General features: G+C 38.7%; 1 protein-coding gene across 1 annotated transcript in view; it reads right to left on the reverse strand.

Moving 5' to 3' along the window:
* Positions 1-10,975: 10,975 nt before the first annotated feature.
* LOC124155709 (5-hydroxytryptamine receptor 1-like) overlaps positions 10,976-16,075 on the reverse strand; it is a 114,280-nt gene continuing 109,180 nt past the window's right edge. The window contains exon 9 of the mRNA XM_046529754.1: positions 10,976-15,852. Within this exon, the coding sequence (XP_046385710.1) occupies positions 15,495-15,852 (358 nt within the window). The 3' untranslated portion in view covers positions 10,976-15,494. The remainder of the gene's footprint in view (positions 15,853-16,075) is intronic.

The following is a 16,075-nucleotide window of genomic DNA, read 5'->3' on the forward strand; positions in this document are numbered from 1 at the left end:
TAAACTTGTCATTTACACAGGTGCCAGAACCGGAGCTGCGGCGGAATGAAGTGATCTCTGGGTTTGGTGACTTGATTTTATGATTTATTGTTGTTTGATAAGGAAGTAAGCTGCGTTTTCATCCAAAAAAGTAAAAGTACCCTCTTTAAATTTTGCAAACTCATGAACAAACTAATTACAATACGGTTACAATTCTGGATGGTGCGTAAAATATTCGTATTTAAAAGCAAGTGTTTCTATAATACGTAATTAAGTGAATGCATTGACTTTGTACGGTTGTGTTTTACGGTTTGGATGCACAATATTGCTGCAGAACGCATGCTCTCAAAGTACTAAGCTTTTTACGGTAAGGTTCCATTTTACTCCTTTTGCTGCAGTCATAAAGAACAATGTAATTGGCGTTTTGAACATGTGCCGTAACACGAAGATTGGGCCTACCATAATTTTCTTTTGTGATAAACATTTTCTCTCGGGTAACAGAAGATACGGAGTCTGAGTTCATATTCATTAATAGTCCAATTAATGCAATGAAGGGGAATTTAACCCAAAGCGTGTAAGACTATAATGGATGGCACAGGTGACTGTTTTGATAAAGATAAAACCTCGTTGAAAGTATCATGCTTGCCTAGAACTTTACTTCGAGAGCCTCTTGGAAAGTCATTCTCTTGTTGGGGAGGGAACATGGTGACGGTGGGAATACACGCCGGTGCAGTGTTCGGCGAGGTTTGCTCTTATCTCCAATATGTATGCGGCGGTACATCATCGAAGTCCAATCGCGCACGTGCAGCCAAGAGCAAAGTTGGCGACGGGGCAACACGTGCGGCAAAGGACTGGGTGTAATACATAGAAAAATGTAAGTTGAGTACTATGATGAAATAGGGTAGTGGCCACTTGGAAAAGAAAGAACATTTGCTGGGTAGTGTATGGAAGACGGGGAAATTGGGGCAATGGGAGCGATCAATTGATACTCCCGGAAAAATGTACAAAATTATAAGACGGTAATAAATTTCTAACTCCCACACTTTTGCTCTGCGATTAAGAATAACGTAACGTTTAGAAAATTTTCAAAATGCTATTTCCCACCATGCCTTTCAACGCGTCTCATTCAGACAGCATTCCATGCAGAGAATAGAGAAGTAAATAAATGAACAGGAAGGAGCTTTTGAGAGGATTGTTGTGTAAGAGTTTAAAGAAAAGGTTAGTGAAGAGTTTGATCTAGAGTGTAGCTCTCTACGGTGCGGAAACGTGTACATCAAGGAAGGAGGACGAGGGAAGACTGGAGGCTTTCGCGATGTGGGTCGGAAGAAGAATGGGGAGGGTGAAGTGGACGGAGAGGAGGAGAACCGAGATGAAGTGCTGGACATGGTGGGTGAGGAAAGGAAGCTTTACAGAGGAGAGGGAAGGTATGGATTAGCGCGTGCTGAGCGGGGAGGGGATGTTGAAAACAATATTTGATGGCGAATTTGGGGTAAACGAGGGAGAGGAAGGAAAAGAATAGGCTTTTTAGGTAGAATGAAAGGGAGTAGACTTTTTATGAATTGAAGATAGAAGTCCATAAAGGGAGAGGAGACTGCAATATAACTTCTCAAATACTCCATGAAGATATGCCTTATTAAGGCATTGCTTTAATCGGTAGAATACTTTAATAATAATATGAAATAAAAACATCTAATCCTCTCTAATTCTCATGGGCTAAACATTATCGTTATTAATAAATAGGCTTGAAGTGTAGTAAAATTAGCCTATATTTTTTCTTGGGATATCATTTTAAGCAACGATATTTTACTCATTCACTTCAATCTCTATTTTTGAGTTTCCTAAGTTCATGATTAGCGCTGAGAATAGATTTTTTGTACAAATTAATCTCACATACAAACAAAAATGGATATTTTGTGAACAAGTCTTAAAAAAAACTCTGCGTATTGTGTTCTGATTTTAACAATGCCACATTATTATTATTTAGAGGAATAGAATGGATATTGTTGAAATGACACATTGCAATATTTCCACTTATAGATTTATTTTACACTACGCGTTTCGTCGTTACAACGACATTTTCAAGTGTGTCGTGTGTGTCGTTGTAACGACGAAACGCGTAGTGTAAAATAAATCTATAAGTGGAAATATTGCAATGTGTCATTTTTCAACAATATTACGAACTTCCACCACATCGTGCCTAAAATTATACAAGAATAGAATGGAATTTTTTCAGTGTAGAGTTTGTGGATGGATCGTGTATTTGGCTTCTATTCTATTGGGCTTTTGATTGTCGAATGCCAATTTTATTACTAAATTTAAATATTAAACGAAATGTGTTTCCTCAATCTTTCTTCCGGGATCCAAAAGTCGTAAGAACAGAAGACGGCTGAGCTATGCCTTCATAATGCGTCGCCTCAATCAGTTCGGTTTGGTCAAAATAACTTCGTATAGAAATTTCCTTTTATGAAGATTCAAATTGAAGGCAGAATAAATGGAGGTGGCTTTAGAGTAAATTGATTTATTTTGAAATATAGATTTTACTCTTCTGATTTTTTCCATTCTATGCATGTAGGTATTTTCAGGAAACGCGTATGATGTCATTGCTCGCATTTTATGATCCAGGTTACCTTGTGCTGTTAAATTAGTTTGTTCTCTATCGTATTTCTGATCAGGGATACGTTCCGGTTTATACCGCTCTGGTTTTGGAAGCAAAATGCATTTGCGGGAAAGATAAAAAGCGAGGAACTTCTCTTTAATCAAGCTGACAATTAATATGTTTGTGAGTGGGCAGAAAATTACGTCTGGTATTTGAACTGGAAAAATGAAATGTAGGTTAGTGTAAATTGAAATGGAACATCTTTTACTGCAGAAATATTTAATTAGCTGTACGTAATGACCTATTATTTCACCCAACTAATTTTCAGGGCTCTCCAAGTATGCAGATAGCTCATAGGAAAGGATACCTGTAATATTTTACCTATGTGCGTTATAAATGAAATGTTCGTTTTTAGTAATTTCCGGATAAGGGGGAGCGTGGGATATCATACGGAATGAATCACTTATTTGATGAAGGACTCAAAGCGTTATCGTCGAATACGTTTCAATAAAATCCATCGCATATCCCAAATTCCAAAACAAGATATTTTTGCGGAATCAAATTTATTCTGAGAAATTTGAATCCGTGGAAAATTCCTGTCGAAACCTATTTTTGCTTTAATTGCCCAACTTAAATGAGATATTTCCTCTTTTATTTTTTATATGGTAACCGTAAATGATGAGTGTCCGAAAAACTTGAAATGTTTCTCTGCTAGTTTTAAACTATTATTCCGTGGCAATGAGTAAGATGAATTCACAAAATATTTATTTTTCACATCAAGTCCGTTTTTATCATTCTCTTTTAGGAAATTCACTGGAATTCAATCGCCTGCGTTCGTTACCGAGAAACACATTCGGCTCCATCTCTGTGAGAATTGCGTTGCTGTGTATCTGCGTTTAATTTTGCATTGATATATAGTAGGTACCCGGTCTGCAGAAGATCTGAATGGGGCCGCGGAAAAAGAAAAAAAATCTTTAATCATAAGTCAGGAACAAAAATCTGCTCCAGTATTTTCGATAAATCCAAGTTTTTAAGGAATTCAGGGGAGAAATCATCACTTCACTGAACACCGAGAGTTTTCAAATAAGTTGTCTCTCTGCTCGATTGGTCGTAGTTTCCAGCTCTTAAAAATTTTCTGGCACTCCCGAGCAGTTTAATGAAAAATCAATCGAGTATGGCATTGATTGTGTGCAGACACTCTCGTTCCCACTGAAATTATATAGATGAATTATCAGTATAATAAGATGATCTCCCTTACAATCTGTTCGGAGCGCCTGAAGACAAGGGCTTAAGGGAGCGATAACTTTTTTCAATACCCATTACAGATAACCGCGACTAAAATATTCCAATGAGGAAAAGATCTCATGAGAGGCACTGATTACATCGGTGCACTGTCATTAGTATTCTGAGATTTAATACATGAAGGCACGAGCAAGAAAACCGATAGAACTGAAAATGGATCCACAGTAAAAGGTAAAATAACTACTGTATTAAGGCCGTTATTGGGAAATTTAGCCCATTAATCCCCAGCGTTGCGTTAACGCAACATTATTGAATCTTAGTTCTCAGAACAAGTTTCTACCTCAGAATCATTTTTATTCGATTTTCTGACTTTTTTAAATATCTCTAGTTCTAATTTTGTCATTACCACCAACATTTTCATTTATGTATTTGTATGTTTACGACTGATGGCGTTGGCATAAACATCGATGCGCACATACGAGACACCCTAGGAAAAATGACATGACCCAGCATGTCCGTTAAAAGGCAGAATGGGGAATTTCCTCCGAAGGAATACTGATAACTCCCGGCGAAGATGTCGAGTGTGCAAATCTAGATAAAAAATTAAAGATGCAACATGAGTTTTAGAAATTACTTTTTTGTATTTATTTACCAGAGTTTTCCCAGCGTTGCGTATATGCAGCATTATGAAAATCATATAATATGATGTAAATATTGTTATTCCAAAAATTCATCTTGTTTAGAACAAAATAAAGAGGAAAATGCGAAACAACCGAAGTTAAAAGCCCTACATGCAATCTGGGGAATAATGGGTTAACAACGCAAATCTATGCTGAAAGAGGAACTTAAAAGTGTACAAATTTCTTATCATTCGTTTATAAAATTTACACTCATAAAAATCTGTGCATAGAAAATACAGCTTTTTGGTTACTTTGTTCCAGAAAAATCACTGTTTTAAGCTCTCTGCACTGGTGTCATGGTGCCGGATCACGCCGTGACGCCCTTCCGGCACTTGTTAAGAAAAGACATAATCGTCAAATAACAATGTTATCAATTTTAGTGCCAAAAAATTTCTAATACGTACATTCGTAACCTAGACAATTTTTGAAATGTGTTTATTCTACATTTGCTGAAAAAATTGGTGGTTGGGTGAATTTCTTGGGTGAATCATTGTACTGCACTGTAAGTGCGTTCCGGCACTGCTTTGCCATGACACCACTTGCTCCTTGGTATCAACTGCCCCTCGATATCAGTCATGTCACGCTTTAAGCGTTGTGGTACACTGTGGAGTGACCTTCTCTGAGGTCAAATGTTTTCTCCTCTCTAGTGTCAATACTCAAGTGCATGGTTGCGCGTAATGGTGTTACTTACCTTATGAAACTTGCTGAAGCAAAATAACCGATCAATGTTCCTGATATCCCATCATCACTGGTCAACAATCCTAAGATTGATTTGACGCAGTTCTCCACTCAATTCCCCTGTCAGCTTATATTTTCATACCTTCGAATTTCTTCTCTTACACTTCCATTGCATGTTCCACAAAGTCTTCCTTTTTCATTCTTTCCATCTACATGCCCTTCGACGATTGTCTTAATATGACCATCATAATATTCAAGCTAATGTTTTAGAATGATCTATTTAGGTCTATTTTTGCTGAAAAAATAATAATGATCATTTTTTCACCCTGATGATGTCTGTTAATGCCTAAATGATAATCTCGTTTGAATTTTATTATATTTTGATTTTTTAAATTTATTGTAAATAGGTAAAATTGAAGCGTAGATGTATGAATGGAAATATGAGCTGCATTGTCAGGGATCCGAAATATGACTATTGATGATGGTTGTACACGAATGGAATGGAATATGTGTTCGTAGGGATAAACATATTTTAGCTCGAATTTTATTGCAGATGTTTTTTTTTATCAAGCTCTTAACCATTGAAAAGACACACAGTTTTGGATATAAGACATCTTTATTCAACAAATATGTTAAAAATTTGTAACCGTGTTGATTCTGCAGGAACATCACACTTTGCGACAATTTTTTTTATTCGTATGTTTTTTTTAATGTTTGACAAATAACACAAGCCATTGAACGTAATTGAGTATATGGCACTTTCCAATATTGGGAGGAATTTTTGAAGCACATATCTACCACATGCCGGCGAGTGAGAGGGCAGGAGTTTTGCCATTTTGGGGGAATGTACCGTCAGCATTAAGGGAGATGGGCACTCTTGAGTAAGAAGACGCTTCAGTCTCGCTAATCCTATTTTCAGTGACGCATAACTTACTTAAAACTTCAGCTACCATTTTGAAATTTCCAGGGTTTATAAAGTAGGTCTCGGTCAATACTTGATTGTAAACTATACTGTGTTCATTTTATCTCTGCGGGTGAGCTGGTGAGGCCAAAGCCATTGGAGATGAGGGGAGGGAAAGTTTCTCGACACGTGACTTCCCCTTTGCCAATCTAAATATGACTCGCACGTTTTCAGTGACAAAGTAGTGCGGCTATGTAGGCACATTTGGCAACGTTATGTTCGCTCCTCCTCTCTCTCTCTCTCTCGGTACGACGGTACGGTTCCTCTTTATACCCTGAAATTGTCGAATTCTTTAGCTCTAAACAAGTTATGCGCGTCGAAAAGAAGACAAAATATGACCGATTGAGGGGGGAGTGATACGTTACCTTAAATTTCTGCCTGTGGAGATCGCTTACATGAGCAAGCAACCACGCATCTATCCCCTTATTAGTTAATGATGCTGTAATCGGATTGAATGGTACGTGATTGATACATTCTTTACAGCATTAAGGCCGCTTTACACGGAGGATGCACTTGCAAAATCTAACGTATGTACGAAGGCGCATTCAAAATTGCGTTGGGTAAAGCGTTGAATTGCTAGAACACGTGCTAGAATGCATGGACTTGAGATGGCAAAATAGCCCCTGTTCTAAGTTAATTCGTGAATTCTCGCAATTCTACGTCAATTTTCCGCACCTTGAATATGGAGGGAGCGTATGAGATCCGGTACAGAAAGACTTAATCCGCGAACTGAATAAAATACAAAGGAAGGCTGCGCGTTTCGTCAAAAACTGCTACGGGCGTACAGACAGCGTTACGCAGATGTTAAGCGAATTAGGCTGGGAGCCGCTAGAGACTCGGAGGCTGCGCGCAAGGCTTTGATTGCTTGAACAACTGAGAATGGATATCTTTAAGAACGATGCGTAGAAAATAATATTAGAGCCACACTATATTTCCAGGTCCGATAGAAGCGATAAATTAAGAGAGATTTTTTTGCCGAACGGATAGATATGGGGGTTCGTTTTTCCCCCGAACTATGAAGGACTTTAATAAATGCTAGTCCCAACTTCGTAGACCTCTTCATTTGTTAAGCGTAGACGGCTGGTGTCCTAACACCCCCTGCCACACGCCTTTTAGGCGGCTTGCGGGGTATTATGTAGATGTAGATGTCATTAAGAGAAATTTATGCAGCTCTTACCTGCGCCATTTCTTGACACGTGTAAAACCATCACCAAACCACCTTAAGACCATCTCTCCTTCACTTACAAGGCGCAATGCTTCGTCTACCTCCGTTCTATGTACATGACACATATTGTAGACCATCCTGTTCGAGGCGTGTTCGTGGATGTATTGAAAAATAGGGCCAGCGGGAGACGCGTTGCGATTGAGAGAGATGAAACTGGGCGGAAGTGGAGGAGAGCCTGGGAGTGGTCAGCTGGACAAGAGCCCTCGCTGTCCACTCCACGAGATACACGCCCCGAACTATATCCCCTGGTGACCTATTAAACGGGACCCGGGACACGAGTCTCATTTGGTCGAGGAATAATGCGCACGCAAGCACTCAGCCGCCAACGCCACAGCTCGAGTACGGGAACATCATGGTCACGAATATTACAGAAGAGCTCAAGTCGGCCTCAAAATGTGTTCTCACCCACCGCGCATTTAAATGGGTCTACAAAGGTCGCCACTCGCGTCGCTGTCTGATGAAGTGTTCCGAGTTTCATGCGATAATAAGTTATAATTAGGGGTGAAAACTCAAATTTATGTATGTGATGTGATCTATGAAATTCATAACTTTTCAATTCTATTCCTCGCAATTACAGAAATTATAATGAAAAATATAACTGATAACTTCAGGCTTACTTTGTGAAACCTCTCCATATTGAAAATAAACAAATAAAACTTTGTAAGGTTCACTATTATTTTAATTTGGGCACGACCCGGGTTTCGTAACGTGGTTACATCATCAGGTGTGGCCTGGCGTGTCACCTGACGATGTAAACACGTTACGAAACCCAGGTCGTGCCCATATTAAAATAATAGTGAACCTTACAAAGTTTTATTTCTTCATTTCCAATAATGAAAAACATTGGAAAAAAGTGGATCGAATTGTACCTACTCATCACCAAGCCGCGGATATTTTTTGAAAAACGATTAAAATGCGACCGAAGTGGCAAGAGCCTTCCATGGGATGGAACTGGGCCTCCTCTATGCAGTCCCCGTGAATATATTGAATACGCACATGAAATTCGCCACTCATGCACCATGCACATTAAGATTTACACTCTTTATCTGAATCCGTACCGTAAGTCGAATTCTTTGGCAGAACAGCTTAAATGTTTAAAAATATGAACTTTTATCTTGCGAATCAGAAACTTTGAATAATTATCACGCAACTCTTTCAAAAAAATTATTGGATCCAATGAATACTAAGCCCAATTGTGCTAAAGTAAGGTTCTAGTATTAGGATTATATTTCACAGATCGCGCAGTACTTGTAGCACGAATGCCATACTAGAGAATTCTTCAGTCGGCCACCAAATATGTTGTCATCCACCGCGCATTAAATGAGTTTACCATAGTTTTACCACCATACCACCATTTACCATAGACCGAATTTATCGGATAAATAAGCTACAATTGGTTGTTAATCTAACTTTGCATTTTTGATGGTGTGATTTATAAAAGTAATAATTGTTTAACGCTTCTTCTCGCGATTGCAAGTACTATTTTATAAATATCGAAAATAAAGGGATCGCTCTGCATTCATTGTCGCGCTGCGGAAATTTTTGAAAAGTCCTTAAAAAGCGTAAGTCAATATGTCAGATACAGCTACTTCTACCTGATTCCTAATTGTCACGAAATAAAATTTCAAATTTTGAAACCACACTCGGCCAAATATGGCTATGGATCGAAACAGCCAATTATAGGTGCACCTTATTACAGGAGGGCTGGGGTGGGATTGGTCACAGAAGCAAAGTTGACTCGGAAGTTTACATACCATGCCATATGCGTAGAAACAAACCTCCCTTTCCCAAAGCCATGATCAGATGCGGGGACGAAGTGAACAAAAGCCCGTACGATGGCGGCACCTCTCGTATCGCGTTTGGTGCGGACGGCAGGTAGGAAGGTAACTGCTTTCCCGCTGTTGGTATTTATAGGTTTACCAAACTTTACTTTGGCGAGAAAAGTTTTTCGTCGATCATCTCTCTCTTAACGTAATGCTTTATGATGAAGTACTGCCTCTCTTGCCTTGAAGGGACATCTATTTTCTACCAGGATATTTGTTCCCCATTTGTAAAAATTATTTAGATTTTGAAATGAATTTGAATTTAGATTTTGTGATTTAGCCCGTATATAAATCGCCGATAAAATTATATCGCTGTGTAGCGATATTCTGGATGAAAGATGTTTTACGGTGGTTATTGTTCTTTGATTCTTCAAGCATCTTATATACAGCGTATAATCTTCATGGAAAATGAGAAAACCTAATATTCAAGTAAAAAATTCATTAATTCTATTAAAAAAATCGAATGGAATGTGATTTGGCGAATTGAGACTACAGCTCAAAAGCTTATGTTCATAACAGACTTGTTTTGTGTTAAATACGCGATGGATGCTAGAGCATTTTGATAACGACGAGCAATGTACACTCAACAGCAATGTGACACCATCATCACAGTAAGCATATTACTATCAGTACTCAGAACAGCTAGTTACAGAATCGTTGGTTTTGAGCATTTGTGTATATAAGAGTTCATTTATTCTTGCTTGAGTACCTAATATGTGTTGTAACTCTCTAATACTTGAACTACTAAGGGAAACATTCTCAGACTATGCAAATTTGTTGTGCGTTGTAGGGCAATTCATGCATCAAAGCTGCACGACTATAATAGTGGTGTTATCAAGCATTTGTATTAAAATATTCATACTTATGTACATTTGAACATGCGAATGGCTGTTTTAAACACTTGTTAAAAGTATTTACATGGCTTAATGTGCAATAGGAACGAAATCGTTGACTCATGTCCATCACTATGCATTATTTTCCGTGTCGGAAGAAAGTTTTTTGGCTTTCAAGTGTCAATTAACAAAAAATTTAAACATTCAGTTAAGTATCATGTTCATGTTTTTGTCTTTATCACTATAAAACATAAAATATATCTTAAAATACAAAACCTCCAAAATACATCAATAATGATTATATTATTCTCACATATCCTTGCTTCCTTATTTTTTTTATTAAATAATTTTCATTTACTATCACCATTCATCAAGTATTCCAAAACTACGATAAAATATGATTCATTTGGAAGACAACACGAAAATAGCTACCGGCGGAAACTACCAGTTGTGAATGTATTATCAGTGATAATTTATCACCACCATGTATTCTGTTTTATTACGATGATGGCACTGAAACTCTCTTCCATTTTCCATGGCCTTTGTTATGCAATCACACGGTACAACTTGTCTATATAGACAAGTTGTACCGTGTGATACTATATAGTCAAGTCTTGGGATGATGATTAATATTAATCACTATCATGCTATCATGTCATGTATCCCAAGCCCACGAAATTACTAGGATTAATTTATTTTCGCGAGTTTGTTCAACGGGCACCGTATATCCTTTGCTTTGCTATGCCTGATTTTGGAGGTCATTAGAAGATTTCAATTTAAGTTATATTAATTGACACATTATTATTGAAAAAATTTGACCTCCGGAAATATGGGGAAAATTTAAAATATTTAATTATTCTCATTTTCCAACAACCCTTGACAAACCTCTCCCAACGAGAAAGACACCTCGACTTTTAGAGCTCTATCTAGAGAGATTATCCCCTTTTTGATGTTGTGGTCAGATTTTCCTCGCAATAACAATAACTCAGTTGCCTCCTGAATTAAAGCTTTTTATGATGAGTCTACCCATTTAAATTGAATTATATAGTGGCAGTTTTCTAATTATAATTTCAGACTCGTAGCACTAATCAAATCTCTTTGTTCGAATAAAGTATTAAGGGGTTTGGGCATTCCGCTACGTGCTGGTAGGATAGTCGTCCAATCAATGTAGAAATCTCTTCAAATGATGCCCAGGGTCGTTTGTTCCAAATAACCATGAGTAGGTATTCGTTAACAAGGTTGGAGGACAATAATTGCGCGTCGGTAAATTTTATTTGCAGTTTGCTCTCTATCTCATCGCTTTCATGCCGATTCATTAGCAAAAATATTTCACTTGAAATGATCCAAGCCATTTTATCCTCTGCACGAATCAAATTGGATCAAATTAATCTGATCGAATTTTAGGGTTTCGATTTATACTCTTAAGTATTAGCGTGCATGAAAAACTATTAAGTAACAAGTGTGAATGCTCAAATTTAATTAAGACCGAATTTTGCGCCTTCGTCTTCTGAATTTTCAAGTGTAAAATGTTTTAAATATTTTTATTTATATCAGTGTGAAATAAAAACCTGTAGTATTATTAAAAAGCCTTGAATAAATTATTGTATGTCTCCGTATTTATAAACCGCCTTACCTCTCCATTATTTCTTTCTCCTGAAAATACGTTTTTTTAACTTAGATACTCTTGCTATTCGAGCCATGCTTTTATTGATAAAACGTAATGAAGAATTCATATTTTACTTGAAAGTGGCTGATATGACAAACTGTAATAACTTTTTGTAATACTGAGTATCTTATCATAAAAACTCTTTGCATTCTCTGCCAGCTATATGAATTTTGTATCAATTACGTTTATAGGTGCCTAACCATGTACCATACCCGGGTAGAGCGTTGTCCAAAATATGATTAAGTCGTTGCATGAACTATAAGCACAGACTGTGAGGGCACAGCAATTCTGATCGTCGCGCATACTTTTCTATAGCTTTCGTCTTGATTTTTCATTTTTATTCCCTAAGCTCGATCTTTTTCCTCTTTAACCCTAAATACCGATGGTCCGAGACAGTCGATACTGCACAAATCCTTCGAGGTTGAGAATTTATCGGAATTCGTCCGTGTGCGGCCGAAAATAGGACTGTTGCACTGGAGAAGGAAATGAAAGCTACAAATATTGGAATTCGAATGCCATAGAACGGAACGCGAGCATTATTTTTGGGAGACTAAAATTGTGAGGGGGTTGGAAGTACCTGTAGTATGGTATTCGAACGAAAAGGTTGACTGTTCATGTGGCGATGAGGGACACAGAGTGGGCGAGGGGGATGGAATTTATTGGGATTTCGTTGATCAACCAACTTCAATTAACGGCTGAAGTCCATGTCTCGGTGTTATGGATCCCACGGGTCCAATAATCAGGGGGAAGGAGGAATGTTTCAAGGCCATAGAATTTTGGGACTTGGGGGACCACTCGCTCGCTTCACGCAAATGAGGGAAAGGGGTTTGCATCGAACCAGTTTAGGTAGAAAATTTATCAGGGTATCAAGTGTCGGGAGTTCTGATGGTCGTTCCTACTCGCTCCGTGTTTCACTCCATTAAATCGCGTTTAGAATTTCGTGACACACATTTTAAACGCACGTTGTCCAAATTGTATCTGTACGCGGGCGAGCAAGCGATGCATTTTTACGTTCATGTGCGGAATTTAACTAGTACCCGAAAACTCCGCAAAGGAATAATAATTCGGTTTGACCAGAATTCGTTACGTGTCGAATGGTTTTATGCATTTTCATACGTCATTTCTGTGTAGTAATCCATACGGTATTTCTAACACGAATTAAATGGATATGCGCTATACATAAACTTGCCTGTGAAATGAGTCTAACGTTGATTCATGAGCGTGAGTATCGAATTGTATCTTAGGAGTTGCCTCCGCGACTTATGCCGCGAGACTTATGCACATAGGGAATTTGTATTTTAAATGTTTATTCATTAAATATTTTGTGATGAGAGCTTGTGTTTATAGTATACTTTTTTGATAATTTGTGAAAATTCTCAGAGCGTATTCCAGAACAATTGAGTGAACGCATTTGGTTTGGCAAGGTTGTTATCATTCCTCTTTGGACGGTATTGAGTTTTATTTAAGCATGAAATGGCTGAGGAATAATTTGAGTTATCTTTCTCCTGTCTGGGAGCTGTAGGACTGAGGTGCGTTCTCTGCGGGAAAGATACGCTAATTACAGAATCGGAACGGTTCCCATAAATAGCACTTTTTTGGGTTGTCTTCACGACAAATTGTGTTAGACCTTCCTGTTGGAGGATTTTGAAAGAATTTAGAAATCAAGTCGCAGGCTGATTAATGTCGTAATTAAATGATTGCTGAATCATATTTGTTGTTTTTTGTTCAGGGCTAATTAGTTGCTACTAGGAAAATAGAGTCTGGGCTTGCAAAGTCATATCGAGCAAAATTTTTTCTCAGTGACTGAATGGGAGTTCAGTTAACCCGTTATATTTAAGGTTTACGATCGTCAATGTAGTGTATTTAAGGTATGAATATCGTAGACATAAAGATGTATTTGCGTCACAAAACGTATAATGGGAAGAATTGAAAAGTACGAAAGACAAATATGGTCTCTTTTCCAACCTATTGCGGAATTATCAAAACCAAATTGTAGCTTAAAAATCAAGGTAGTGAGACTGTCTCTGATGACTTAACTCTTGTCAGTTACAAATGAAAATGGTTATCATCTATAAATGTTCTAAATCTGCTGATAAAGTAGTTATTTAAAACTTTCTCTGAAGGGAGAGTTCTTTAATAGGAGAGCTCCATTTAAGAGCCCAGCCTGTGGAGAGGCTGTGCTTTTTTTGATGTTGTGATGAGATTTTCTTCACCATATATGCATAATTCAGTTTCTGAATTCGAATCCTGAATTATAGTATTTTATATTGAATCGGTCGGTTTCATACTGCGAAAAGAGCACCAATTAGAATTATCGAATTGCCGGGGGCGATTAGTTTTAGAACGAGTCTTTGGTTCTAATGCGTTTATCCAGGTGGCGCTCTTGGCTCGAGATCTTAAACCACGTACACCCGGAGGAAATATAGGCTAATGGTCGGATACACGATCGGAGGTTTCATTTGGCCCCATCTGGACATCGCTTGGCACGTTCCCCGAACATGCCCGGGGCTATTTCCTCGCTTTTGGATTGCACATAAGTCTTTTTCACTACCCGTTCGATCCGATAATTTGCCTTAAAACGCAGGAGCACTCCACTGATACCTTTTTAAAAATTTGTATAGCTCATGACAAATTTGTTGAGAAAATTTCATTATTGTTTGAGATCGAAATATATAAAGCTCTCGCTAAATCCTGGATTCAGATATAAATCACATGGCTTTTAATGAGCAGTTTTATTCTTAATAATGGCCAGCCGTATTATGGATGAAAATTGAGTTTTTTGGCACGAGGGAATACGTTTATCGTCGTTAATGTATTTCCTCTCTTTTCTGCTGCATGCTTATGCTATCCATTTTGTCTGGCTTCGTTAAGGTATTGCACTATAGTCTATCTCAAGGGCGTAAGTTACTATAGGTATTTTCAACAAAAGGGTGCTTAGAAAAAAAAGAGATTTTTAATTCAAAATTGGAAGAATCCATTATACCGTAAGTGAAAACATTTTTTGTCTCGCAAATGGGGATTGTATTTATTGAAATGTAACCATGTAATGTGTTTGATATTGTGGAAATATTCCCTTCATAAGTGCTGGGGCGAAGCTGTGAAATAGTAGCGGATGTTGTCTGTTAATAGGATGTGAGCTCGTTTATTTGTCATGAGATAAAGCCCTTTCGTTGGAAACTATTTGTTTTTATTTGCAATTGTTTGACCTTGTGCAAAACGTTTCCATCAATTCAGCCGAAATTTTTGCTTGATTTATGGATGATAGGGAGGGTAAGGAGACCCCATCCTCAAAGAGGAGAGTAACATATGAAAAATGATACTTGATTTCAATATGCAACCTGTCGGTTGAGACGGAGTGAATCGTTTTAAAAAATTATTATTTTATGACACTCTCATAGATGGGCCTCTTTCAAAAAGTGCCACGGAGAGAACGCAGCATCTCAAAATGATTACTTTAGGGACAAATAAAGCGTCTTCACGCTCACTATTTAATTGTTCCCTTTTTGATTGATGCGCGTAAATACCTAAGGCGTGAGGACTTAAATCCTTGGGCTTAGTATACATACACCGATGCTTCGCAGCAGGAGGAAATTTCAACCGCCGACATAAACGCGGGGCACGTTAAACAACGGCGATTTCGTAGCGATAATCATCTGGCCGTCAAAAGAAATGACTGTAGCGCCGCGAGCTACTCCATTTTTTCTTCCGTTAAAGTGCCGATCCCACGGGGAGCGAGAGGAGCACTCTATGCTTCGGACCCGTATCAGACATCGAAGAGTCGGAACTTTTCCCTCGGCTCGGCATAATAGTATCAGGAGAACGTGCCCTTCCCGAATGGGCTGTCCATCATGTCCGCCGTCCCCAGGGTGTCCGCGATCATGCTGGGTGCGGCGTGCCTGGACCCATAGCCCACGTTGCTGAGGCCGGCGGGGGAGGCGTCCGGGTCGGCGGGGACGCCGTGGGGTTGTTGGCGCGTGAGGCGGCAGACGTCGCGGCGAGGGCTCTTGCGGAAGTGGCGGCCACAGCCGAAGAGCAGGTCCGCACACCCGCCCCTGCTGCTTCCTCCGTCCTCGTCCACCTCCTCGTACACTCCCTCTTCGTCGTCCTGGGAGCCGTGGTGCCGGAGGGAGCTCAAGTTGAAGTACTCGCGGAGCCGCTCCTCTGTCACGCTGTAAGAGTATTTATAAAGGACTTTAGTAATTGCTAGTCGTAATTTTGTTTGAACATTTGCTTTTTATGTGTAAACGGCTGGTGTCCCAACACCCCCTGCCACACGCCTATTTAGGCTGCTTGCGGGGGAATGGAGGATTTGAGTGCAATGAATGCTTACGTGGGCTCGAACCTTTTGGAAATGATGTAAGTTTAATTATGAAATTCGAATGAGTGAAGAAC

The sequence above is a fragment of the Ischnura elegans genome, chromosome 3 (assembly GCF_921293095.1).
Source record: "Ischnura elegans chromosome 3, ioIscEleg1.1, whole genome shotgun sequence".
Lineage (NCBI taxonomy): Eukaryota > Metazoa > Arthropoda > Insecta > Odonata > Coenagrionidae > Ischnura > Ischnura elegans.